General features: G+C 38.3%; 3 protein-coding genes across 3 annotated transcripts; 2 read left to right on the top strand and 1 right to left on the bottom strand.

The window, feature by feature from the left end:
- Nucleotides 1-7,569: 7,569 nt before the first annotated feature.
- On the bottom strand, nt 7,570-8,387 carry LOC116251574 (pathogenesis-related protein PRB1-3-like). Its single transcript, XM_031625923.1, has one exon. The coding sequence runs from the start codon at nt 8,287-8,289 to the stop codon at nt 7,786-7,788; it is 504 nt and encodes a 167-aa protein (XP_031481783.1). The 5' UTR covers nt 8,290-8,387; the 3' UTR covers nt 7,570-7,785.
- An 8,975-nt stretch (nt 8,388-17,362) lies between these two features.
- On the top strand, nt 17,363-18,120 carry LOC116251575 (pathogenesis-related protein PRB1-3-like). The gene has a single exon (XM_031625924.2). It carries the CDS (start codon nt 17,430-17,432, stop codon nt 17,922-17,924), a length of 495 nt encoding a protein of 164 aa, XP_031481784.1. The 5' UTR covers nt 17,363-17,429; the 3' UTR covers nt 17,925-18,120.
- Nucleotides 18,121-25,430: 7,310 nt separating this feature from the next.
- Nucleotides 25,431-26,716, top strand: LOC116250433 (glycine-rich cell wall structural protein 2-like). The gene is made up of 2 exons (XM_031624054.2): nt 25,431-25,938; nt 26,077-26,716. The coding sequence occupies exons 1-2, from the start codon at nt 25,431-25,433 to the stop codon at nt 26,472-26,474; spliced, it is 906 nt and encodes a 301-aa protein (XP_031479914.1). The 3' UTR covers nt 26,475-26,716.

Genomic DNA, 26,716 nt, shown 5'->3' with positions numbered 1-26,716 from the left:
CCACTACGCCCATGTCCTCGCTGGCTAAAGAAGGCCACAGAATTTTCAACTTGTTGGAAGGCATGATCATTCATATTTTAAAGTCTTTTTTCATGATTCAACAAGAGAACTTATATCTCAACAAAAGCAGGCAGATTCTTCATGGTGGTAATTGAAGTTATAGAACTTTCATGTAGGTGGATAATTCATTAAGTATGGTGTATAATAGTATCATCAGAAACAACTTCATTGACAACAGATAAAGCTACCATGGAGAGATCTCCCTTTCGCATGTCTTGAAGATCTCGTTTTAATTGCAAAATTTTCGATTTTGTGCTCTTTTGACAACAACGTGAAGATTTTCCTTCTCTTGTTTTAAATTCACAAACAAGTAACAGCAGATTAACATGAGGAGACGCTCATTCAAGCATGTTAAGCCGAGGAACATGAATGTCAATTGCCTGAATTTTCCTCATTCCTATTAATGGCTCCACCTTTTCCTTCAGTTGTTTCCTTTCCGTATTGGAAAGCTAACAGAAGTTGTCATGTTATACAAGATCTTTGCATTCAAAAGCAACTATACAAGACGAGGACATATTGAATGAAACATCTAAAATTTTCTTTTGGAATAATTTTCGAAAGATACTCCTATTATGTAATAACCATAAGAGCTGCAACTCCTGAAAGACAAAAACATAAATTTGATTGTTTCCTTGGTAGCTTCTGTAAAGCCCAAACTTCTACGTACATCATGAATTGGCAAGTCCATCTCGGAGTTATAAAACGATCAGGAGTTAAAGAGATTGTTTGGCTGGTAAAGGAGTTGAACCAACCAAGGTAGATCTATGTTACAGACTTGACCATTGTCATTCTTCTTCTTCTAAACTGTTTTTCTACTGGTGTTCAAACTCGATCTGAAATTAGAATGGGACACACTCTCTCTCTTTACTCGTGCTATATAGGGAACCCAATCTGAACTTGGAAATGGGCTCTTTATATCTCGTCATTGGCGGGCTGAGGTAGAAAGACGCTCATCAAAATATGAAGATCTCAGATTAGACAGAGATATACAGGAGAGACGCATTCCTAATTTACAGTGCAAAAATGTCTTGCCTAAGCGTAGAAGGGAAAGGAGGATTTGATCTTAAATCCATGGATCGCTATGAAAATATTATCACGTTAGAAGTCAGGTATCCTAGTACTTTTACCATGCACTAACAAAAATGTATCCTTTTATGAACGTGCAGAGGCGTGAGGTTATTTGTAAATGAGACCAACATTTTCTTCAATTCAGAGGTTCATGCCAAACCATCTATTGCTAATTTAACCACAGGATCGTAAACGACTAAACGTTGTTCTTGGCTCTCTACATTGTTTTTCCCTTCATGGATCTCCAATCTTCAACCTCGTAACTGTGCAACCAATGGATGGAAGATGAACAGAGAGTTGTGGTTCGCATCCTGCAGAGCATCAGGCCAGGATTTCTCCCCAACCTTTTCTGCATTTCATAAATTCGAGGAAAAATTTTGGGTAAATGTTGGAGGATGAGCTTCTACCTAGCAATATGACCTATATGGAAGTTTAGAAATGTCTGAAGACTCACTTCAAAAGTGGAGTTTCTATAGGGAATTCTCAGGTGGTCGTGAACGCTATAAAGAGCATTTTGAAAATCGGCCAAATTCGGATTTGGATTCAGATATAAATATAAAAATCAGATTTCGATCAAATACAGATCTTAAAATCAAATTCAAATTCAGATACGACTTTTCTTTGGTCAAATTCGAATATGTGAAAATCTGAACAAAAAAATATGGTTAAGGGTATATCTTATTTGAATCCGATCTGCTGACCTCCCTACTTTGGAGCTCGAGATTGGTCTTGTGAAACTCAAATGCATTTAAAAAGAACCGTGACATAAACTTTAGAAATCCTATTTCGATTTCCTTCTCAAAATTCCAAAACCAGATGAACAATTTCTATAAACCAAGAATATATGTCCACAACCAGATTAATTAGTTTACATGGAGGTTTTGATAGGCTTTTATTTATAAGGATCCAAAATGACTGTAATTATATGCACGCCGGACTACATCAACTCAAGGACTGATCCATCATAAAAATAACCATCTGGATAGCATCTTTAACTTCAAATACAGAGCAGCATGAGACATTGGATACGTCTGATGTCCTGTTACATAAGCTTGTAGTTAAACTTCTTACATTGAACTCAACTCCAGTAAGTAGAAGAACCTAAGATGGCAACAAGAAGTTAAAGTTCTTGTTTTTAATGCCGGAATAATGTTGATGGTCGACAACAGAAGGGGGAAGGAAGGGTAATGCACGTATTTTTCCATTCATGAGGAGCGCCATTTGATCCTTCGCCTTCTATAAAGGTGGCATTTCAACAAGGGTAAGAACAGACACACATAGGAGGCCGATCGATGCGCACTGTACATACACCATTCCCCTTGTATTGAGTTGCACACTCTAGTTTGCATTGCAGCGGCACGCAGTTTTTATCGTCCAGCACCTTGCCGCATGGCAGCTTACCCTCCGCCACCACTCTGGAAAATGCTTCCTGCGTACCTGCGCCCAACCAAGCAATATTTAAAAACAATCCAGCAGCTAAAAGTCGTGATGATGATGCTGATGACGGTAGGTTTCATGTTGACGACGAGAAGGAGGATGATGATGGCAAAAGCAGCGAGTTAAATAGGCTTACCGAAAGAGAAGATGAGGATGGTTATGAGGACCAACAGAAACGTCTGGGATTTCATGGCTTCTTTCTTTGATGGTTCCCTCCAATTGGACTTGCCCACTAGTTAATTTCTTCGGTGAAAAGGGCTGCTGATAGAATGTGTCTATATAGAGATAGATGATGTCGATCCATAAAAGGACTTTCGGGAATGAAATGGAAAAAAAAAAAGCCAAAAATGGGAAAAATGAATTTGATTGGTCGTTTTAAGGTATTATATTAAATTAAAATTTCAAAAACAGAAGAATATTTTTAAAAAATGAAAAAAAAATCTACAAAAAATCCAATTCACATTGATCAATTTTCTGGCTGGCGATTCAGAGAAAATCAGCTATATAGCTGTAAAATCTCAAAATAAAAGAGGGACAATAACGAACTAGTTGATTCGATTTGAATGGTCTCTTTTCGGTTCGAAACACGAGGCCAATTTGACGATATTCAAAAAATCGGCCAATTTTTTTTGCATCGCTTCCTTTTCCTTTATTGGCGCCATTCAAAGTTAAGCCAATGATGAAAACCTCTTTTAATAATATATATTTCCTGCATACTTTTCTTTTTTTTTTTTCTCCAAAGTTTAATTCATACCCAATAATATTTTTGCCGATCTGTGGTGGGACAAACTTCTAAGTTTGATATCGTTGGAGCGTGATAACATACATTGCTCTACTTAATTGGAAGTTATGTGAAGTTGTCATGTTATACAAGCTCTTTGCATTCAAAAGCAACTATACACATTTCATTATTTCTTTGGTAGCTTCTGTAAAGCTCAAACTTCTACTTACATCATGAATTGGCAAGTCCTCCTCGGAGTTATAAAACGATGAGGAGTTAAAAGAGATTGTTTGGCTGGTAAAGGAGTTGAACCAACCAAGGTAGATCCATGTTCAGACTTGACCATTGTCATTCTTCTTCTAAAATGTCCTTCTACTGGTATTCAAACTCAATCTGAAATTAGAATGGGACACACTCTCTCTCTTTACTCGTGCTAGATAGGGAACCCAATCTGAACTTGGAAATGGGCTCTTTATATCTCGTCAATGGCAGGCTGAGGTAGAAAGACGATGAAGATCTCAGGTTAGACAGAGATATACAGGAGAGACGCATTCCTAATTTACATTGCTAAAATGTCTTGCCTAAGCGTAGAAGGGAAAGGAGGATTTGATCTTAAATTCATGGATCGCGATGAAAATATTATCACGTTAGAAGTCAGGTATCCTAGTACTTTTGCCATGCACTAACAAAAATGTATCCTTTTATGAACTCGCAGAGGCGTGAGGTTATTTATAAATGAGAACAACATTTTCTTCAATTCAGAGGTTCATGCCAAACCATCTATTGCTAATTTAACCACAGGATCATAAGCGACTAAACGTTGTTATTGGCTCTCTACATTGTTTTCCCCTTCATGGGTCTCCAATCTTCAACCTGGTAACTGTGCAACCAATGAATGGAAGATGATCAGAGATTTAAACAATAGACGGTTTGGCATAAACCGCCCCCAAATCCTACTCCATCGTAAAAGGCACCTTCGCCCCCCATTCTCCTTAGATATCTTACAATTAAAATCCCTTTTTTTTTTCTTACCACCGTAAACTCCAATTAGATTCAAACATGAAACATTTTTTTGTTATTGGGATGACTCAAGTAATGATATCTTTTTCTCTTTTCAAAGATACATGAGCAAAACAATCAACCTATTAATATTGAGAGATTAAAAAGTTTCTTCAAATGTATCATTCCGGGCAATATGAATTTGTAGTTTGTGAACGGCCGCTTTCCAATCAGTTTGTCCCTATTAATGTGTAAATCCGGGCAATATATATATATATATTGCATCAGCTTCAAAATAGGAGACATTAATACGTTAATATTGCACTATCAAGCAGTTCTGAACCCTTAGGAGAATGAAGGAAAAGGAGGGAGGTTTTGGCCTTCGATGGTGAGATTAGCCTCTCGCTCACCTAAAAAATAAAACAGCGTTTGGGATTTGGTACACAGTCGATTTTCTGGTTGTCAATCAACAAAAAAATTTGAAACAATTAATATAAGAAAATAAATAAAAACAATTAAAAATACAAAATCGTTTATATTAAAAACAGTTTAAGAAAGCTGGAATCCAGCACCCTTGAGAATTGCCTATCGAATGGGTCGATTCTGAAACCAGCACAAAAAAATGATGTTTTGGTTCTATCATATTTCATTCGCGTAATTTGTTTCCAACGTTGCCACCACTTTGCCAGGAAGAAACCGCCGACTATTCGGTGCCAAAGTCTCCGGTCACTGTCCGGGACTGTTCCCGTCCATCCTAAAGATTCCTGCAAACAGCGATTAACTGTAGCTCTTGGTCTGCGCGAACGGAACGATGACTGTCCAGTTTGGCCGGCACGACGGGCTTCAAGTCAGTCACACCCTCTCCAAAAAGGTTGCAAGGAGTAGGAAACTAAAGTGCGATCAAATGTTTCTTACTTAAATGATGCCTAAAAAATTAAACCCTTTCAAAAGTTACTTTATAAATGAGAAAAAATGTGAAACGGTAAAGAATGTATGCGCTGGAGATGAAAGGCAATTTGGACAGCCCAATGCATGTTCTATGTTCTCAAATCTAATTATGTTATAGTAAATATTAATATCATGAATGCAGGGGATCTAATTTGCCACATATTAACAGACTTTTGAAATTTGCCATGTCTACACGATATAAACGATAATAAACTAACATTAACAATGTGCAGAGCCCAAAAAACGTATATAATAATTAGACATAATTAAGCAAAACTGTCACATTTTAGAACTGGTTTTTTCAAATTTTCTCATCTAGGATGCGCTACATATATATTAACATATTGTTCTCATTTATATAATAAATTTTGAAATGACATGTCATATAATATTGAACCCTAATTAAGCCTTAGGCCCAGCCGTAGATTTCTGTTTGAAACGAAGATTATCGATCATTGCTCCGTCAAGTGCGTTGTTTTGCAAGACTTTACGCTCCAATAAAGTGATTAATTTGGCAGCTTGTGCCTTGTGGTTTTCTTCCTTCTTTGCGTCACTCATAATACTTTTTTTCTAAACTTAGGCAGCACGTTTTTGAAGATATGTATGTTTTAGAAGAGTCGAATATTGCAAGAGAAAGATAGAAGGCATGACATGAGCCTTGCCATTGATAAGACGCGACTAATGCTACAAGACATGGCCTTGACTATGGAGAAAATGAACGAAGAAAACCCTCGCTCGGGTAATTGTTAGGAAGAATCGGCAGACTCGAGAAATTCATAGCCGGCCCTCCGATATTGAACTTATGGTATCTTCATCTTCTTGTAGTCTTTCCGTGACTACGTGGGCATACGTTAAATTTTATTTATTTTGAATATATTCTTTTCACTTCTGTAGTTCTTATTTCTCAGCTTTTTTTTTTTTTTAGTTTTCCCTTAAACTAACGATATAAATTCTAAACCAAGCTGCTTGAGTGTTTTGATACCATCGAAAACATATTTTAAGTTTTGATAGAACCGGATTTTGTAAATAAGAGTGAAAAAACTAGTTCTCCTCAGGCTATTTATAAAAGCCCAAGTTTTGGGTGTATGACCCAACGCACAAATAAACCAAGTTTTCAAAATTCATTAAAAATCATCAAATAAAGTTGTTGTCCAGACACCCGCTATGATTTTGGTCCGAAAATGATTTTCAGAATGCTGTTTGCTACACATGGATTGTTCTGTTTACCTCAGCCTGACTGACTAATGAAAACCGACTCATCAGAATAAAAAAGTGGACGTGAAGGTAACGAGTGTGCATTGTCCCGACCGGGTCGCTTGGTGCCGACGAACAAAATAACGTCATCGACGATTTCAGTCACGGCCGTCTGTTACCGAACGCATCGACGACCTTGAACGTTGACGGGGACACGGCGCCGCGTTTGATCGAGACAAGGGAACTAATTGGCGTCCTCCATCTAAATAAAACGATGGCTGGTTGGCCTTCAAGGGAGGAGACCTTCTTACCAGTGGTTGGATCTGGGTAATCCTTGCTTCACTTAAGCTGTCACCATCTTTGTCAAATTTGGTATTCTTAAGAACAAACTTAAAATGTCATACTATTCTGGAATACAGATCCTAATTACCGTATTTTTGCATACTGAAATTGTCCTCTTTGCTATACTTACATGCAAATTGGTCGATGTATTCGAACTGCAGATGTCGGTAGCTTATAATGGATGCTATATCAAGATCACGGGGACGCCAGAAAGGGCCCTTTTTTCCTTTCCCTTCTTCCATGATGCCAGTCTCCGATAACATCATGATTTCATATAATTTGTAATTCTTCAAATTTAAGATCCTTAGGGATAAGATCAAAAGTGGACACATGAACAAGATTGGGATTGAAGTTTGATAGACCTTAAATTTTGGTATGGGCTTTTGTGATCACATCAGTGTGGAAAAGCTGGCTGTATCGACTGCACCAGAAACACGGATGCACAACCTAGCGGCCATGAACAGCTGACCCAATGAGCTCCTCCTTCGGCGACTAGGCTCTGTTATTCTTGTTACGAGGAAATTGACGTTATATGCTGTCTAATATTCCATCAAAATTTATTAGTTGAAGTGGATCAAGCTGCTTCGTCGGAGCAATTTTAGTTTAAATGGCGGCAATGGCGTTTTTAGGCCTTGGTTTGAAAATTTATACACGTTTAAGTGCAGTCCCTTGGAGGACCCATAGAAGCATTCTGAGATTCCACGGCATAAATGGAATTTGATGGAGATCAAGCTCATTCATTCAGTATGTCTGGACTACCCAAATCATGATCAGACACACTCTCTCTCTCTCTTTCACACACACACACATATCTTAAACAGGGAAAGAAAATCAAACAATTTTTACTGCAAAGTATGTATAGATACTTTTAACAGGATAAATCAAGCAACGGAGGCCGGTGGGTGGCGTTGCATACGTCCACCCTTACAATTTATTTTATATAGAGGAGAGAGCCTACGCTCTGTTTATTACATACCCAAAAAGGACAAGCCAAACGCAGGGCATGTCCTGCATATCTAATAGGGACGCTCCCCATCAACGTTACCAGCTGGGTCGTAGTTGCAGGTAATGAAGGTGCCACCGTTGTTGCATTCGACCCTGGCGCAGCCCAGCCGCACCGAGTTTTGCCACACCACCTGAGTGTAGTGCCCGCACATCTGTTCACTAGCACAGGTGTTGGTGTTGTAGTCGTAGTTGCTCTTCTCATCCACCCACGAGTTCACGGCATCTACGGCAGTCCACCCAGAACCACCGCCTCCGAAGATGTTCTCCCCATACTGGCCACCATTACCACCAGAGTGGATCATGCTGCAGTCACCGATCCTCTGGTTCGCATAGTTCTCGGCATAAGCTGCAACGGTATCGTCCCAAGAGATTGGACCGACGCCAACTTGGGCACGAGCAGCGTTGTGAGCAGCAACGTAGTCTTGGGGTGAGTTTTGAGCCTGAGTGCCATGGATGAGCATGGCAAGGCCTAGCAGTAGGGAGACCCAAACACGGGCATGAGGGGAACACTCCATCGGGATGATCACAAAAAAGGAAGGAAAGTGATGTAGATGTCTGAAAAGAACAGGTCTAGGAAGCAGGTTATTCCTTGAGTGGAGCTGGCTCTTGGGCTTGTGGTACACTAACGGGGAGAGGTCGTCGAATTTATAGAGCACCATGAACGTAAGGGCTTGCTGGTTACCTTCATCGTCATCTTTGAAAAGTATGGCATTTGAACGGGCTCGCTGGTTAGCTTGGTGGTCATCTTTGAAAAGTAGGCCATCCAATATTGAAAGTTATCGTGAAGTTTCACAAGAAATTAATTAATGCCCATGCGAAAGGACCAGAAGCAAAGGAGCTCCACATGCTAAAAATCACCGTCAATATTTTCCTAATCAAAATGGTTGGGTGACATCAACTCAGAGAAGCAACAGGAGGCTCTGATACTTGAGAATCAAGTACAATATCACACTCCACAAAGGCATCAAATAAGAAGAACCGCGACCAACTAATGGGGAGCCATTTTTGTGTGGAAATATTTGGTCTGATCAGCTTTTACAACTATGTAAGCGGAGAGCAGAAACTACTGATCAATTGCTACATCCAAATGCAGCAGAACCCTTTTCATGGCATTCGTAGCTAGAAAGCAGATATGCGATGGTTACTAAAAAATTTTATCTAGCTAATGGGAGGAAAGAACCTAAAGTTTGAACATAAAATTGGTCCTCATATAAGCATTACAAAAATGTGAAATGATAAGAAAGTGCGGCTAAAATATCTCCAAACAAATTCTAAGTCAGCATATATAAAGCCATCAGGAAAAATAGGAAAAGACTTATCGTTGTCCATAAAATATTATGTAAACAAGTGCGGTGCAATCTTGATCAAATTTGGTATTCTTTCGAACAAACTTAAAGTAACATGTTTCTAGAACGCAAAACCTTTTCGTATTTTTTGCCTTAAATTGTTGTAGAATACAGAAATAAAAAGTTCTCGTCAACCTTCGGTATCCACTGCGCGCAATGACATGCATGGCCCTCATTTTAACAGAGAAAAGACAAAAAATTACAAGAAATTAATCCAGAAGCGAAACGACCAGGCGATGAAACTCCACAACCTTTTATATTTTCCCATCCACATGGTTCAAGACAGTAAAACAGATTCTTTGGGACGATTTTGTTTTGATGCCTCCATAGGATTTCCTAGTATAACCATTTCATCTAACGTTACAAATTAATTTGATATCTCCCAGCGATTTATCGTGGAGAAAGAACTTCCGGGGCTAGGCTAGCCTTTGCTATTTTTGTTAGGAAAATTTTCGTTATTTGATATGTAATATTTTACCATGATTTTGGTAATATTTGTTTGTATGTTTTTATAAGCAAGGTTCCCATAAGAAAAGTGCCCGATTTGAGCTATCACTTTTGGTAACAACTACCAAACAGGGGCCCCGGCGCGATGTTTGTAAAGTGTAAACTTTCATCCTCATTTTCTTATACATTATTGTCCCTAATACTTATTATAAGGTGAAAAATGGTGGTCTTTGTTTACAGAAAAACGAATTGCTTCCATTGGAGCAAATTTTTCTTTAAATGGGCATGATACCTGCACGAATATAATTATAGCATGTAGATCAATCATTTGTGATTATTTAATTATGATGGAAAGATGAGGTCTAAATGAGATTTGAGCGGATCTAATTCATTCATTCAGTGTGCATAGACGACCCAAATCAGACTCCCTCTTGTAACCCGCGAAAGAAAGGCATACAATATTTATTAGGAAGTCTGTACAACGTACGATCCTATTCAATCTTGTGATTGGATACACTGCCAATGCAATGAGTCCTACAGTTTATTGTGGACGATTTCTCTGTCCAAACTCCAATATAAAAATCCACAAATCATATTTATATATATTAAGAGATCATATATATATATATATTGGTGGATTAGACAGACAGCATAATACGATAACAGGCTTTCTAGGACAGCAGAATCGAATTGCAGTTGAAGAAAAGGAAAAGGAAACTGCAATAACCCAGCAAAAATTCAAAATGATAGAGTTTTTTTTTTTTAAATTCCGGGATGTTAATCATATCTGGATTAGAAGCGTACGTACAGTGTAATTGCAGAAACTGCATGCTTCTCTAAGCCTGCCATTCATTCGGACCCCAGCTTTCGTGTCTTGCTTCGGTGTAATGAAACTGCATGCACCGGAAAACGCCGCGATCATATTCGAGATACTTTTCTTTTATTTTACTCTTCTTTTCTAATTGGAATGTGAAACTCAAAGAAGGAAGAGGAAGCTCTAATGCTGACTCAAAAAATATTCAACTATTATCATCCTCAAAGGTGCATATTTATCGGCAATTACCTCGAATACCGAAAGCCTGTTTTCATCTCAATAGACCACTATATCGCTTCTTAATATGCGAGCTTACCTGCTAATTTCGTACACATGATCCATCTATGGCTCAAAAGTGAAGTGGATTCTTGCAGACGATTTTGTTTTGATGTCTGAATAGGATTTCTTTGCAGAAAAAGATCATTCATAATGTTTATTCAAATTTGACATCTAATGGCTGTCATTGTATATGCAAGTTACATAAAGAAGGATGCAAGTGTAAATGATTAAATTGTTAAAACTTAATACATCTGCAAGCTTATTACAATTTGGAAACAGAATTGAGAAGACAATCTGAAACGCAGTTGCACAGAAATTGTGGGATATTAGATTGCATCAATCGAATCCCTGCTGAAAAAGTTGTTGAAAGAAAATGTTGACTAGAGGACTGTGAACCAGATGATTTTTATTTCTTTCAACTTCCCTTTTTCAAATGGCTATGCCCTTTGATTTCTTGAACCTGTCAGCAGGAAGATGGATGTTCACCATTCCTTACTTTAGTTTTCTTCCTAAACCTCAACCTTGCAGTTCTTTTAATTAAAAAGCCTTACTTTTCTACTTCAACACTCTAAACCGTGGACGCACTTAACGACGCGCACAGAGAAACACTTCTAGAAAATGCCGCAATAATTTATGTTTCCGATTTTATGAATGGCAGTTCATACTCGTTCGTAAAAGGGTCTTAAATTTCGTCCTTGTCTGCGACATGTTATCGAGCGTTTCTGCAAGTGGCTGCCTGGCTACATGCAAGAGGGTAAAAAGAAAGATATCACAGGCTGCCATTGGTACATACAATGGTTGGTATCGAATATTCATTAACCAACTACATCATGTCGTGAGTTAGATTGGAGAACAAAGAGTACTCCTCATGCTATTTCATTGAAATCTAATCTTCACGTTACTGTCGAAGGTGAGAATAGTCATCCATGCTATATATATATATATATATATATATATATATATATATATATATAGAGAGAGAGAGAGAGAGAGAAACAGTCAACCACGACGTCCACTTTTGCCTTACCTTCCGTGCTTAGAGACTGACTGCGTCAAAATATATAAGTTGGTTAAAGAGTCAATTGATTTGTATTGAATTAATGTAACTAGTTGACTTGAGACCTGGTTTTCTTTTCCTTCATTGAGTCACTCCTAATTTTCTAAACTTGGCGGTACGTTGTTGAAGATATGTATGTATGCTTAACTTAGAAGAATGGTTGTGGTCATAGAATATTGCAAGAAAAGAAGCAATACAACACAATACTTTAGTAGGAGCTGTTCAAGTTGCTACAAATGAAAAACGTTTCGCCCATCTTAACGGGACGAACAGAACAAAGCTGATACGGTCCGTCTACCTTGGAGAGCCTCCACCCTCCCTGCAACTTGTCCCCAGTGGGGAAGAAAGGCTCGGCGCTAGAGTAAGTGATGTCTCATTCTATGTTCGTCGGCCGGAGCGAAGGAACTCCCTGCCTTGGGCCATGCTTGGGCGTTTGAATTTGCTTCTCTCGCATCATCAGATTAACACTCTCCAAAAATCAAGACAGAGGACGTGGGTACACACACCATCCAGCCATGAGTTGCACCATCCACCATTTTCAGGTCGACGGATTTATGCATCATTTGGTAGATGAAAGTTTTAAGTTTCACAATAAGAAGGGAAAAAGAAGGAAGAAAGTCCCAAACAAGCATTGCAATTTTTTTTATGGGAGGACAAAATCAGGCCATTGAGTCGCAAGATTCTTTCCGGATTTGACCGATTCCCAAGAAAATAGGGCGATTTTTGGTGCAATGAAGCTTGGAACCCAAACCAAATATACTAATTCAGACGGATTACACCGCACATACGCTTCTAATCCAGCTATATATTTTTAGATTTTATTCCGATTTTATTTCCTTTTTTTAATTGTTACTTTTAAATTAAAATCTGAAAAAAAAAAGTTCAAATTTGGAAATGTTTTCATTGAAAGAAGAAATCAATGGTAATAAAAGATTTGAACAACTCAGATTTATGGAATGTTATTCTGCCTACTCTAGGAATTATAAAACAAAGATAAGAAGCCAACTTCATTAGAATCCAGTTATACAAAGTCGGATCATTCTAAGAATGCTGGTGAAATTTCCTTCACAGCATCTGGTAGCCGGTTCTAATAGACGACTCTTTCAAAAAGAAACATGAAGTTCTAATGACTTCACAATTATCCCAAAAAAGCAAACACAAAATAAGTAAGTTCTTTGCTGTGACACTCTGTGGGAATCTGTCTATATGTGTATATCCTAGATTTCAATGATTTACTCACTCATCAATGCAAGATTACCATTTATGGCTATGTCTCTCTCTCTCTCTCTCTCTCTCTATAAAATCATCTTCATTCAGCAGGCCTTTCTCATCGAAAAGTCCAAGTAGAGGGAACCTTCATCAGCCAAAGAGGCCCTGAATTCCCATATGTATACGTTTCTATTGGTCCTTATAGCCTTCTTCTTCTTGTCAACCTGTGAGCTCATAACTCACCGCTTTTGCCATCACAATCTTCATCCTAGCCTTCGTCGTCGTTGTCATCAACAAGAAACCTGTCATCGTGATCTGTATGACTGCACCTTCTGGATTATCGGTCATGCACACCCAAATTTGAAAAACGACCTTTCTGTTGTCGGATGGTGCTTTTGGCAATTGTTTTAGTCATCCGTTATATATTATCGACCAGCATTTGGGCATTTCATGCTTTTTCCTGCTTCACGTGGTTGTTTGCTTTTAATGGAAGCCACAGGACAGGAGGATCAAAATAATTAAATTTCCAAGCCACAGTAGAATCTTTAACCACTTAGCTTAGAGGACATTTATAAATGGTACCGATAGTTTTGAATTTGGTTTCTCTTAGTAGGGGCAGAGCTAGAATTTCATCTCCTGCGGCTACTAGATAATATTTTAGAAAATTTTTAGGTGCGCATGCACTCAAGCCTTGAGGCCCACTATCTCTCTCCATTGGTGGTGGAGGGACTCCGCTTACAGAAGTCTCCCAATTTTTTTTTCCTTTCTGCAACACTCGTTTTCTATTCTCCTGTCTCTCTCGGCTGCTTTTCTTGAAAATCTATTTCATTTGAAGCAATTCAATTGTTCTGAGACCAAATCTAGCTCCTTTGTCTGTTGCCTTAGTTGCTTTGTTTTTTGTTGCTATTGCAGACGTGTCTGTTCAATGTTAACATTCATTGGATGGATGTAAGCAGAAGGTAAAGAAGCTGCTGCAGGAAATAAATGTTGGACGTTGTTCTTCAAATTCTTCAAGCTTCGTTCTTCTATCCCTAACTTTTTGTTTTTCCATGAATATTTTTGTACATCCAAGAGTTTTCCAGTTTTATCTTCCATCTATGTACACTCTTCAAACCTTTTTTCTCTCTAATGGTACTCATCATGTTTCCTTATCTTGTTATCTGGTTCATTTGTCATAATGGGTTGGACGACCACCATTAATGCGGAACAGGGCAAGATGAATAACAAAAGAAGGTGAAGGTCTCAGGCGAGCAGAGAAATTAATACAATAGTAAGAGCCAAAAAGATGAAGATTAGAAAGGCCAGCCCCAACAACAGCTAATAGTACAGCAACTGATACAGCAGGATCAATATCTAGCCATTCCCATGTTGTGCATCTTGCCCTGTTCTGCATCATTGGTGGTCGTCAATAGCCATGACAAATGAACCACATAACAAGACGAGAAAACATGAGTATCAACATAAAGCAAATGTTTTAAGAGTGTACGTAATAGGAAAATAAAAGGGGAAACAGTCGGATGTACAGACACATCTAAGGAAAAACAAAAGTTATGAATAGAAAACAGAACTTTATGAATTTGAAGAATAATACCCACCATCTATTTCTTGCAGCAGCTTCTTGACCTTCTGCTGATATCCATGACAATGAATGTTAACTTTGAGCAGACACATCTGCAAGAGAAACAAAGAAAGCAACTCAAAAATCAGATAAAGGATCTACATTTAGGCTCAAACAATTAAATTGCATCAAATGAAATAGATTTGCAAGAAAAACAACAGAGAGAGAGAGAGAGAAGATAATAGATGATGAATATTGTAGACAGAGAAAATAAATATGAAAAAACAAAAGAAGAGGCTTGCCAGAGTAGCCCCTGCACTTGCATGGCTTCCATGCATGGAAATATTCATTTGTTCTCCTCCGTTAATTCCATTATTTAAATTGGAAAATGTGGATTTCAGCATAGCGGGAAGGGTTAAGTTTATGAAAAGTATTTCTGACCGACTCTGGATTTGAACTGAACGCAATTAAGAAATGTGTGACTCAGCGAACTTGGAATAGCAGACGTCCAATGAATATCGAACTTAAGAAAAACAATGTGGGTCGGCTGTGACTCCTGCGTCCTTAATGGCTGTCGCCCTACTATTATTAATAGCACTGACGTATGGATACTTCCATTCATGTCTTCTTTCGCTACCTGGTTAGCACTCTTTGCCTTTTGATTAGTCCTAGTGGTTCTGCTTTCCCGTTATGTTTTTCTAGATAAATGTGAAATCCGGATATCATCAAATGTAATGTCTGAATTAAATTTCATGAGTTGAGAAATGTAAGACCATTAGTGTTTGAGATGTATATAAAATGTCATATTAATGTCTGATTTCAATAGTGAAAGGCTTGACATGTTCAATCGAACACAATTATTGAGATTATGCATACTTGATCCACCGGAACAGTCGGCCATTAAAAGTGGAGTAAATCATCCGCATATATGATGGAAGAAATGGGAGTTCATGACCCTTTCCGGACGCAGGGGTCGTCGCAGACCGGCATTGTTTTTCTTTAGCAATGATGTGATTCGAGTTGAATTGGGAATGGACCTGTGCTTCGTCAAGTCCGATTAGGATACTTGTTATGAAAACCAGAGATCTGTTGCTCAAATTCTGCATCTTGACAAACTTAATTATTTGAAACGACAGGTCTACGACATAAGTCCCTACTTCACTTTCACTTTTTGAGTCAATTCTAAAATGAAACGATTTCTTTCTCCTCTCCGTGTGCTCTTTTACTCACATATTTACTTAATTCGCTCTCTTTGTTTTTGTTTTTTTTGTTTTTACAAGCATCTAGATACTGATGGAAACCTGAAAAGGACATTCTTAGTATGAAACTGGTTGTACTCATTTCTATTATTATTATATATAATATATATGTCAAGTCATTATCATTATGTATTTACGAATTCGCTATGATAATGAAAACTTTTAAATCCTACAACGTAATATGGGTCCAGTCCCAGAGGCTCACTGGACGTATCACATGCATGTCTCTACCAGTCGACGTGTTCCCACCACTCTGGTCTTTGATGCATGTCTCTAAATATCAGGACCGATATTGCGCAGTGTCGGCCATTTTTTCTTATTTATATTTTAACTTTTTGTTTAAATAAAAAAAGAAATCGTAAGAGAGTACTGCAATGGCCAACATGGGCGTATGCTGCAACGTTTATTTGGTTCGCATATTTTATCGGCTGATAAGTGAAAGGAGCCATAGCTTTTTTTCATGCAGGTTTCAACTTGTTCAAGGCGCTGATTTCGGCCCAAGAAACATCAGAACTGTAGCAACTGGACGTGCTACAGTCGATGGACCAGGTGAGGTCTTTTGTTTAATTTCTTCGTGGACACCAACTGAACAAGTTTGGTCAAGCAGTTGTGGGAACAAATCAAACACGCCTTATTTTCCTTTCTTCTTCTGTTTGTTTGTTTTCGTGGAAAGCAGCTTGTTTAATAGCACTTTGAACACGGCAATGGAACGCCAATTGTTTGAGAGGTTGTCAGACTCATAATCTCGCTTCAAAGACAGCCTCACATAGAATGTTCTCATGAGATCAAGATAATTCCTCAAGGTTAACTGAAAAATTTTTCTTAACTATATATTTGTTGCTTCATAGAAAAAAAAAAAAGTTACTGGCTCTGCCCTGTCTTGCTCTTGGAAATATATTAATGGAGAGCAGAAACTATTCCAATGCTGTCATCATCAGTTGGATTACTTTCATAGGGAGGAGTGGTACCACATATACCAAAGACTTCTACTTCATTTGAAAGGTTTTCAATGCTAAAAGTTCTACCCTTCCTAAAAGAAGCAGAAATTAACTTGGAGAAACTCACTTCATTTCTCACTTGCAAAAGTTTCCGTTCCTTTAAAATGGGAAATTCACTCTTCAGATAGTTTTTTGGCTTTACATACAATTCTCTCATTTACTTCCTCGTCCTATATTTTACTTGTTCTCAACGCGATTGTCGCCGGAACCTGGTCGTAGTTTTTTTTTTCCTTTCATTTTCGTTGCACTTAATTTCTTAAACGTACTCATTACGTCGTTGAATACACGTATGTTTCATAAGAATCATTGTGTTCCTTGTCAAGAGGACCTTTTTGCTGCCCTTGGAAACAGGCATTTAATTATGAACAGAAAAGTACATGAGAAAAATAAATTCCGTAACCTAACTAAGATGAGGAAATCACAGTGGAATACAATCACCATTATTAATTTTCTTGCGGAGTTTCCTTTTCCTTATATTAAAAGGTGGGCCATGTCACCAGCTAGCTAGGATTTGCAAGTGAAGCTTGACGAAGACTTCCTACTTTGGAAGGCAAGTCGAGCTGTGCAAGGTGCTCCATAAATTGGCCAACCTCTCCCCGTATTTCTATCAGAAGGGCCAAGAGTTAGCTCCACTTTAAGGAATACGGCTTCTCTCTGTTTCTTTGCTTTGCTTCCTGTGATTAGCCAAATGAAGCGCTCCACTGGTGCCCTTGTTTGGGTCTGCCTAGTGCTGGGCCTTGGAATGCTCATCCATGGCACCCACGCCCAAAACTCTCCCCAAGACTTCCTTGCTCCTCACAACGCAGCTCGTGCTGAAGTTGGCGTCGGCCCAATGTCTTGGGACGACGAGGTCGCAGCCTACGCCGAGGGCTATGCGAACCAGAGGGTTGGTGACTGCAACCTGGAGCACTCAGGTGGCCGGTATGGGGAGAACATCTTCCAGGGCAGCGGTTCTGGGTGGACCGCCGCAGATGCCGTGAGCGATTGGGTGAATGAAAAGACCAACTACGACTACGACACCAACACATGTGCTAGTGAGCAGATGTGCGGGCACTACACTCAGATGGTGTGGCGCAAGTCGGTGCGGCTGGGCTGCGCCAGGGTCGAGTGTGACAATGGTGGCACCTTCATTACCTGCAACTACTATCCTCCTGGTAACGTTCAAGGCCAGCGTCCTTACTAGATATATAGTGTGTGCCAAGTTAACATTTGGCTTGGCCCTGAGTTTACTTTGCGTTGTAATAATCAGAGCAGCAGCTCAGCTCGTCTACTTGGAATAAAATGTAAGACTGGATGCATACTGTAGTTTAAATAAATAAATATAGATATTAGTGGCCGTTTGCACATGAATCTACCCTCCCCAATGTTCAAGGCAGATTTATTTGATGGTATCAATTTGCCACTCGTGCCAAACTGCCTCTAATTTTCATGAAATTTGATGCTTGTTTCTGCTGTTAGAAACGTAGATGGGATGAATGGATGACAGTTTTACTTTTACGCCCATGGAGAAAGAAGAATTTTTTGGGAAAGTGAGGCCATTTTGGTAAGGTAGGGACCAAATGGAACAACGGATTTGGTTATTTATGTCTCGATCCGCAGTTTACTGTGAAATTTGATAACGCCGGCCAAGCACTGTTACCAAGAAGGGTTTTTCAATCGATTTGAAAAGCCAAATGATTTAGGTGAATCAAATCGAGAATCATATTGATTAAAATATATTTTATATTTAAAAATAAATATAATTGGAAAAATATCAATACATAACCAGAAAAAAAAAAAAAACTAACAAATAAAGCAAAAGCAGAAATGCACAAAGCAAATAGAGGCTAGTAATTTGGGGCTGAGAATTAGAAAACCTAACTGAATTCTAACTGAGAGTTGATTCAATTCATAATGATTCTTGATTCAAAGTCCATGATCCAAATCCTAAATGAAATTTAATGATCCAATGTCAATGTTCAGGGATTTAGGGTTTTGGATAAAGGTCTGAAATCTCGATCTGAGTCACATGAAATCCAAATCCAAAAGTGTTGATATGAAATCCAATTCTAGGATCAAGTCTTCATTAGGTCTAAGTTCAATAATCCAATTCTTTCGATCCAAATAATATTCAAATTTGTCAAATCCAAATCCAATCATGTATTTAATCTTAAATTTGATATTTAAATCCAATTCATTGAGATCTGGATTCAATTCCCTTAAGATCCACATGTTCAACCTTATTGAGATCTGGGTTAAACTTGCAAGGTTTTAGGCTGATTCTAATTAGGGTTTGAGCTTAACTTGGCTAAGGTTTACCTTTAACCTGACTATGATACAGTTCTAACCTGATGAGGTTTCAAACGTAGGTACATAATTTCAAATATCAAGTCTTGGTTAAGATATTGAGAGAAGGCTATGATTTAGGTAGGTTTAATGCCAATAATTAGAACTCAATCGTGAGTTAATCTAGGGTTTTAGAAAACTAAGTTTGAAAGAGGCCAATTTGAAAAGATTCTGAAAAGTGAATTTTCATATAATCAATTGAAGTCAAGCATATGAATGAGATATACATAGCTGGATCTTAACATGATTAATATGAAACTTAGACATATGTGCATTTTGAAGTGAATGAATGCATTACAAGAGCAAACTACATAAATGCACACAACTAAACAAATTAACAAAAAAAAATAAAAACATATATATATATGCATGAATGGTATGATATTTCAAAATTATATACTATTCAGATTGAAATTAGGGCTTTCACTTGATAAATCAAATTTAATGACAAGAGTCTATTGCCACAAGGTCATTCAAAACCCTAAATTTCTATACTAAAGTCAAAATGCAGTATTTTGAAATGATGCACACTTAATAATGCATGAATAACATTAACCAAATCAATATATTCGAAAACCCTAAATGATGATTCACATGATTAACTATATCAATTAGACATTTTACCATGAAAAATATATAAATTTTTAAGTTGAAAATAAAAAATCGAGTGGAAAATCCTTAACTAGGTGGAAACAGAAATATGGCCAAGTCTTAAAAAAATGACAACTTATTTTTTGCTACTGATTTGATTGGTCCTAAATGATAAGCACATGACATCCAATTTTCACGAAATTTTGGATAAAGATTATCCTCATTAAAAATAATTAGTTTCAAGTGATAAATCTAAAAAATATATCTTCTGTAAGAAGATATTAAACAATGAAATGGGTGCAGAAAACAGATTTGCTATTGAAACAATGCATAAAAACAGTTCTACTGCTATGAATTTCGCACGACTCAGAACATATTAAAACGACTTGTATTGATGGGAAATTTGGATTATAGATTCATTATATAACAGGAAAGCAGTTTAACTTTACAGATTCAGAAAACAATAAGTGATGAAAAAGTTATGATCTGCAAATTTTCTACATAAATAACAACTTGTTGACAAACTAATAAACTCATGTTTCAGGAGTGCAAAACTTAATGTAACGATGTTCATTGATAAAAAATTTAGCATACTTACTCTATCTATATCAAGCTTTCAACCACATTTGAAATTTTTGAAAATGCTCTCATGATGGAAAAGATATAAAATAAAAAAATAGAGTATTAAACATTTTTATGTAGGAAAGTTGGAAGCAGAAAAACAAAGAATGACTCAAATCATGAACTTTACCAATGTGGAAAACATGTCAAATTTGCATGGTGGTGAATGTGAAGTTTTATTTGTAGACTTTCTATACATACAGAACTCAAACTCATCATAATTAATTGTAGACTCTCTATAAATCAGTGCATCTATCAAGTTGATACAGTAACCTGAAAAACAAAAATTTCACAGAAAAGACCAAGTTATGATAACAATTTCTACGTGAAGTTCAAAGAGATGTAAAGTAGGGTTAGAAAGCCCATCTTGATATGGAATTTGATGGATAGCTTCTCTACATATCAAAGAATCTACATAAACTTACACATTTGAAAAAGAATTTTAGGCATTAAAATGAAAAAGTGGCAAAGTTATTAGAAATCTACAACAATAAATTGTTCAAGAACTCCATTTTATGATTCTATTTATAAGGGCTAGAAAACTTGGTTTTGGTTGAAAATTTAATTGTAAGCTCACGATATGAAACAAAACTAAGGGACTAAGAGCGCACAAAAACAGTAGCTATACATAAAATTATACACATGTAAAGGCGACCAGAAATTCTATTTTGTACAGAGGGCTCAATTAAGCATAAAATTGCATGAAATTTTAGGTGAAGCAACTTAACATATACAACAAACTTCTGGATTTTACAAAACTTAATTTGAACCTATGGAGTGAGAAAAAACTTTTAGAACTTAGTTTTATCAAAAACCTAAAAAAGAAGAGGTCAAATCACAACAAAAATAGATAAAAATTGGTAGACACCTACACAAAACCATGTTTTCAGGCAGATTATGAAAAAGATTTCTGGTTTCATAGATACAATCATTTGGAGTTAGGTGAAAAATCTGGCTTATGACAAAAAGTCCTATTTTCATTTAACTTAAATTTTAACATCTCTTAAACTAGATTGACCACGTTAATAATGTGAATCAGTCAACTGATCATACTAAAATTTAAAACTAAAGAAAGAAAATGCTAAAATAATAATTAAATATATGCATAGAACGAAACAAAATCAACATGTTACACATTAAATCAAAGAACTACGCACATGTGATCTTTGTAAAAGCTGAAAATTAATGGAGACAAATAGAAGACGAAGAATAGGAGGATACTTACATGATATCCATGAGAGAGAGAGAGAGAAGAGCCCAAAAAATCAAAGAAGGAGAGAAAAAGTGACGTGCCTTTTTATTTCTTTTCTTGTCTTCTTCTTCCTTCATTTATTCTTTCTAGAGCAGGTCCAAACCTCCTCCTTCATTTGTTCTTGCTAGACCACGTCCAGACCTCTTGGAGTACCTTTGAAAAACATTGGAACCATACACAAAAGGGAGGAAGAGAAGTTTTGGCCAGATTTTAGTCAGTTGAGCCAATTTATTTTCCTTTGAACGATGTGTCAGACAGATTTACGGTGCAGATTTGGCTGAAAAATTGATCAAAGGCACACTTTTTAATAGATGAGATTGACTTTTTGAATTAATTAATTCCAAGAAAATAGGAGTGGGGGCGGCACTCCTAGGGCTTGCTTTTAAAAAATATGAAAAACCTGGGGCAGACGGACGACTAAAATTGATCCGATTTGATGCTTGATGAGGATTGTGGTCCGAATTCTAACTGTGAATTTGGATTTTTTATTAGATCAGAGGTTTCGACCTGGTTTTGAATTGGGAAGAATTATTTTGGATATCAGATTTGAGATCCAGATATGAAACGTCAACGAATCAGTTTAGACACTGAAGAACATGTTGCTACTTCACCATAGGCTGACTAGTTCCCAATTGAGAGAATTTCGCCTAAGACACTCAAAATGAAAGAAAAAGGATGTCTTTGGTATTACAACTCTCTAGAGCTCAAATTAGGATGTGTTTAGTGAAAATTAACTACTCTTGGTAATGAGAAGACCTTAGTGCAAAGAGTTAGTGATGAGAATTATGCGAATCACTGAGCTAGTGAGATCATTTCAGCTGAAGTCGAGGGAAATGGAAGGTTCATGACAGGAATTTGACTCCAGAAATTGTGGGTTTTACTCAAAATAATTTTTTAACACCGACAAAGATTGATGATAAATTTTCAAGGACTAATCATAATTAACTAGCTAGTGTGTGTGATGGAAGAACGAATGAGTGATTGATGCCAAATTCTTGGTCTCTTCCACCAAATTTTGAGATGAAAGGTGCTGTGGAGACTTTTGGGCGACAGCTTTTTGACTCGACAGTGAAAACAAAAAAAGGCATGACAACTCATGTCAATAAAAAAAGTAATAATATTTATTTCAATCCCTAGCCTATATGTATAAGCCAGGTAGCTACTAGACCTTCCCATATTTGATGGAAATTGTTTAAGCAGTTGATTTTAAAGAAATTCAATAGTAAACATTAAGTAGAAAAAATGGAAATCCAATTGTATTCTTAAGAGGCTGAAATGCCCTTAATAGAGAAGCCAAATGAGTTTCCTTAATTTAAAAATTTTGTCTCATTTTAAGGCCATTTCAGTATCTTGAACATACGACTACGTTTTCATTTTGTTCAAACTTAATCTCCACTGAACGATGTTGTTAAAGTCAATGGCCCAAACAATTTCTATCAAGTATGGCACCACATATCTAGAGAGAGAGAGAGTCATCTTCTCATCATACCTTTATTCTTTAGCTGTTGGTGGTTCTCACCTAACCTGGTTGCTCGTTTGATGCGGTTCGTCTGGCAATCATGTCCCAAACGCACGAACGCTCCATCCTTCTTCGCTAAGTAAGTCTACCGATCGATCACACTCCTTTCCTCCACAGGCCGACAGGTCGCTCGCCATGAATTATCACCTTCATCAAAATCTCTCTCATTCCTCGTTGCCCTACAGCCTGTCAAATCTGTCGCCATGGAAAACGCAACTACCACCACCACCATCATCATCGAAATGTGGACGATGAGAGACTCTTCAGTAAACCCTTTCACTCACCACTAATGGAGGACCACCGCTCAATTTCCTGGTCTTTCTCGCATTCCCAAAAAGAAAAAGCGTCTTCTCTAACTTGCCTGCATTCACTGTGCATGAGCAAAGGAGGACGAAGCACTAGGATGGGAGGTGGACCCGGCCACTTTCTTCCAAGTACATCTGCTGTGTACCTGTGACCACCCAATATCACTTCTTTGCTTTTACAGATGGCCCAGTAGTACGTTATCTTGTCATTCTTGTAATTAAATCCTTATTCTACAAATAAATTTGCCATCTTCAGTATAAATTTTTAATTAATCGATCGAGTTAGTTTTTTGATAGAAAGCATTCTTTTAAATCCTTTAACTTTTATTTTTAACAATTGGCTGTAAACATGCATTTGAAACTTTAATATTCTCTCTGTATGTCATCTTTTTTCGACATTTCCGCTACTTCTTTTTGTTTCTTTGGTGGAATTTCGTAGAATCAGTGACAGTTTGTCGACTGGCTTCAATGAATCTACCCCTTTGATCGTCTCTTCTAGAAAAGAATTCCTGTTCGTTGAAGAAAAAATAAAAGCGTAGATCGATAGACAGAATATTAGTGTAATGGAATATTTCTAGATGCTGTATGTCAAACAGACAGATGATTCGATTACCGCAGGATCCACGTTTGCTTCTGGATCCACCGTCATGTTTGCACATCAAGAAAGATGTTGCAACACATTTGGCAACTCGATCTTAGAGGTTGTTTAATAGAAAGGAACACAATGAACGATCCAGGGAAACTTGGGTGGGCCTCACTATGCTTTCCACTTCATTGTCTGCATACGCTTGCAGACACGACCGATTCCATTTGTTGGTAGCTTCGATTCAAGAGTGCCATCTGTTAGCCTTGAACTATTTTTTAAAAAAAATTTAAGTTTTCTCCATATTTTTGTATAATTATACTATTTACTTATTTTTTCAAAACTCAGTTTTTAATATTTTTTTTTGGATTCAACAGGCAATTCAATTTAAGGACTGAGTTTTAGAAAATTATTAATATTATATATATGTTATACATGTAAACAAATCGTTCATAGATGGACCTGGAGCAAAGATCATCTCCGAGCGCCTTAACAGATGACGGTTCTTGAAAACTGGTGACGCGATCGATGATGGAATCAAGGATGGAAGTGATACCAGAAAATCCTTAATTTTAAGGCGGGGAGCAAGTCAGTTACTTAATTTTTGTTAAAAAGTTGAGGACCTTAGAGCTATAAACAATTCTTTTGAAGATTTTTCACATGCTAAATCTTTAATTTGAGAATGTGGGCAGCGTAATCTTAGTCCCTCCTTTAATTTTGTCCCCGATTAAGAGTTCACCCACGGAAGAACTCGATTCCGAAGCCATCGATGCCATTTAATTACTTTGTAATTACCAGGTACGCCGTTCATCTATGAAGAAGGCAGCTTCCAAAAATTTATAATATCCATCCATTTGCTGCCTCTTGAATGATGTGGTGAATGCAGAACACAACGTACCAAGACTACCCAACCACGCATCAGATGAGTGATCGGACGATACATTGACAAGCCTAGCTACAAGTGTTATTTCATGAGTGGAGTAGTCGGCCATTAGATCACTGAGACCGAGTACTGTCAACAAATTACATTTACAGTAAAGTAATGTGCAAGAGAATTCCATCAAATACTGTACAGCCCTCCAACTTCACAACATTTTCATGAAAGAAACATGCGGTCTGATCGATTACTTAGATCTGCCCCTCTACAAGATCAAGCACTTTTTGCCTGCAATTGTGTCGTAATTCATGACCATATTGACGTGCAGATGACGAGAGATTGGAGAATGATTTGGTGGACGTGGAACCGTGGAAGCATCACGGAGTCGTGCACCTTTCCACCAAAATTTCCAATGGGGCCTAAGGCTAATTGATGTTGCTTTTCATAGACTTCATTTCTTAGAGTGTTCGTGTGGCCTGGCTGGTTTTTACGACGACTTGGAAGCGGACCCACTGAGCGAACCAGTCTTCTGCAAGATCTCCGGCCACCATGGCCTACCATCTATAAATATATGTTCGTGGAGTTATAAGAGAATGGTGCATTGGAGTGAGGCGCCATGGGGTTGCTCAGTAAGAGACCTTACTTGTTGGTTGTGTCCTTTCTCGTTGGGATTCTCTGTTGGTGCTCTAGTTTCCACCATGCGGGCGTGCAAGCAAGGGAAGGTGCGTTCAAGAGTGGAGTAGAGAGAAGGGAGCTGGCTGGTGGTGCTGCAATAGATGTAAGTAAGGTTGATAGGGGGAGATACTATACTGACGGCAGAGGTTATGGTGGCAGAAATGCAGTTGGTGGTCGGGGTGGTGGAGAGGGAGGTGGTGGTGGTTATGGGGGTGGGGAAGGGGTAGGCCGTGGGGAGGGCTATGGATGGGGCGGTGGAGGAGGCTATGGTTATGGTAGTGGTAGTGACGGCAGTGGTGGCGGTGGTGGTGGCGGCGGCGGCGGCGGCGGCGGCGGAGGTGATGGTGGTCGAGGTGGAGGAGGTGCAGGGAGAGGTGGCGGATATGGTTATGGTAGAGGTGGCGGTGGAGGATATGGTTATGGTGGCAGTGGTGGTGGTGGTGGTGGCGGTGGCGGCGGGGGTGGTGGAGGAGGTGGTTATGGGTCAGGCGGTGGTAGTGATTATGGTTCAGGATATGGGTATGGATATGGTAGTGGAGGTGGGTATGGTTCAGGAAGAGGAGGCGGAGGAGGAGGTGGTGGTGGAGGTGGAGGAGGAGGTGGTGGGGGCGGCTCGGGTTACGGATCTGGTTATGGATCTGGATATGGGAGTGGGAGTGGATTTGGATCAGGAGGTGGTGGTGGTTCTGGTTATGGATCGGGAGGTGGAGACGGAGACGGAAGTGAGGACAGCGGAAGTGGATATGGCTCCGGCTCTGGCTACGGTTCAGGGTATGGTGGCGGAGGAAGATATGGCGAAGGTGGTGGTGGCGGCGGAGGTGGCGGAGGAAGATATGGCGAAGGTGGTGGTGGCGGCGGAGGTGGCGGTTCAGGTTATGGATCTGGTTTGGGCTCCGGTCGTGAGGGCAGTGGAAGTGGGTACGGCGAGGGATACGGGTCAGGTTATGGAAGTGGAGGTTATCGACGTCAGGCAGTCAAGAACTAAGCAGTTGGAGCTCATTTCTTACTGCATGTTAGACATAAGATTTAAAGAGAAAGAATAAAAAAAAGAGGAAAAAATATTATAGATTGTCCCTTGTATTGCCTTGTAGTTATGGCATATATATTGGGGTATGAATGGATGCTTTCCTCAACTGCTTGTTTACATTACACTCATATAAGAATACAAATCCTTGTTCCAATTAGATGATGAAATAAGTAATGCATTGTTCTTGGTTTTCTTTCTAA

This window comes from Nymphaea colorata, chromosome 3 (genome assembly GCF_008831285.2).
Source record: "Nymphaea colorata isolate Beijing-Zhang1983 chromosome 3, ASM883128v2, whole genome shotgun sequence".
Taxonomy (NCBI): domain Eukaryota; kingdom Viridiplantae; phylum Streptophyta; class Magnoliopsida; order Nymphaeales; family Nymphaeaceae; genus Nymphaea; species Nymphaea colorata.
The sequence above is the reverse complement of the archived record's forward strand: the minus strand, read 5'-3'. Positions and strand labels throughout refer to the sequence as shown.

Excerpts from the sequence above, each read along its gene's own strand:
- LOC116251575 (XM_031625924.2), top strand. The coding sequence starts at position 17,430 with ATGAAGCGCTCCACTGGTGCCCTTGTTTGGGTCTGCCTAGTGCTGGGC.
- LOC116251574 (XM_031625923.1), bottom strand. The coding sequence starts at position 8,289 with ATGGAGTGTTCCCCTCATGCCCGTGTTTGGGTCTCCCTACTGCTAGGC.
- LOC116250433 (XM_031624054.2), top strand. The coding sequence starts at position 25,431 with ATGGGGTTGCTCAGTAAGAGACCTTACTTGTTGGTTGTGTCCTTTCTC. Across the intron at positions 25,939-26,076 it reads TGGTGGTGGTGGTGGTGGCG|GTGGAGGAGGAGGTGGTGGG; the intron begins GTGGCGGCGGGG and ends GTGGTGGTGGAG.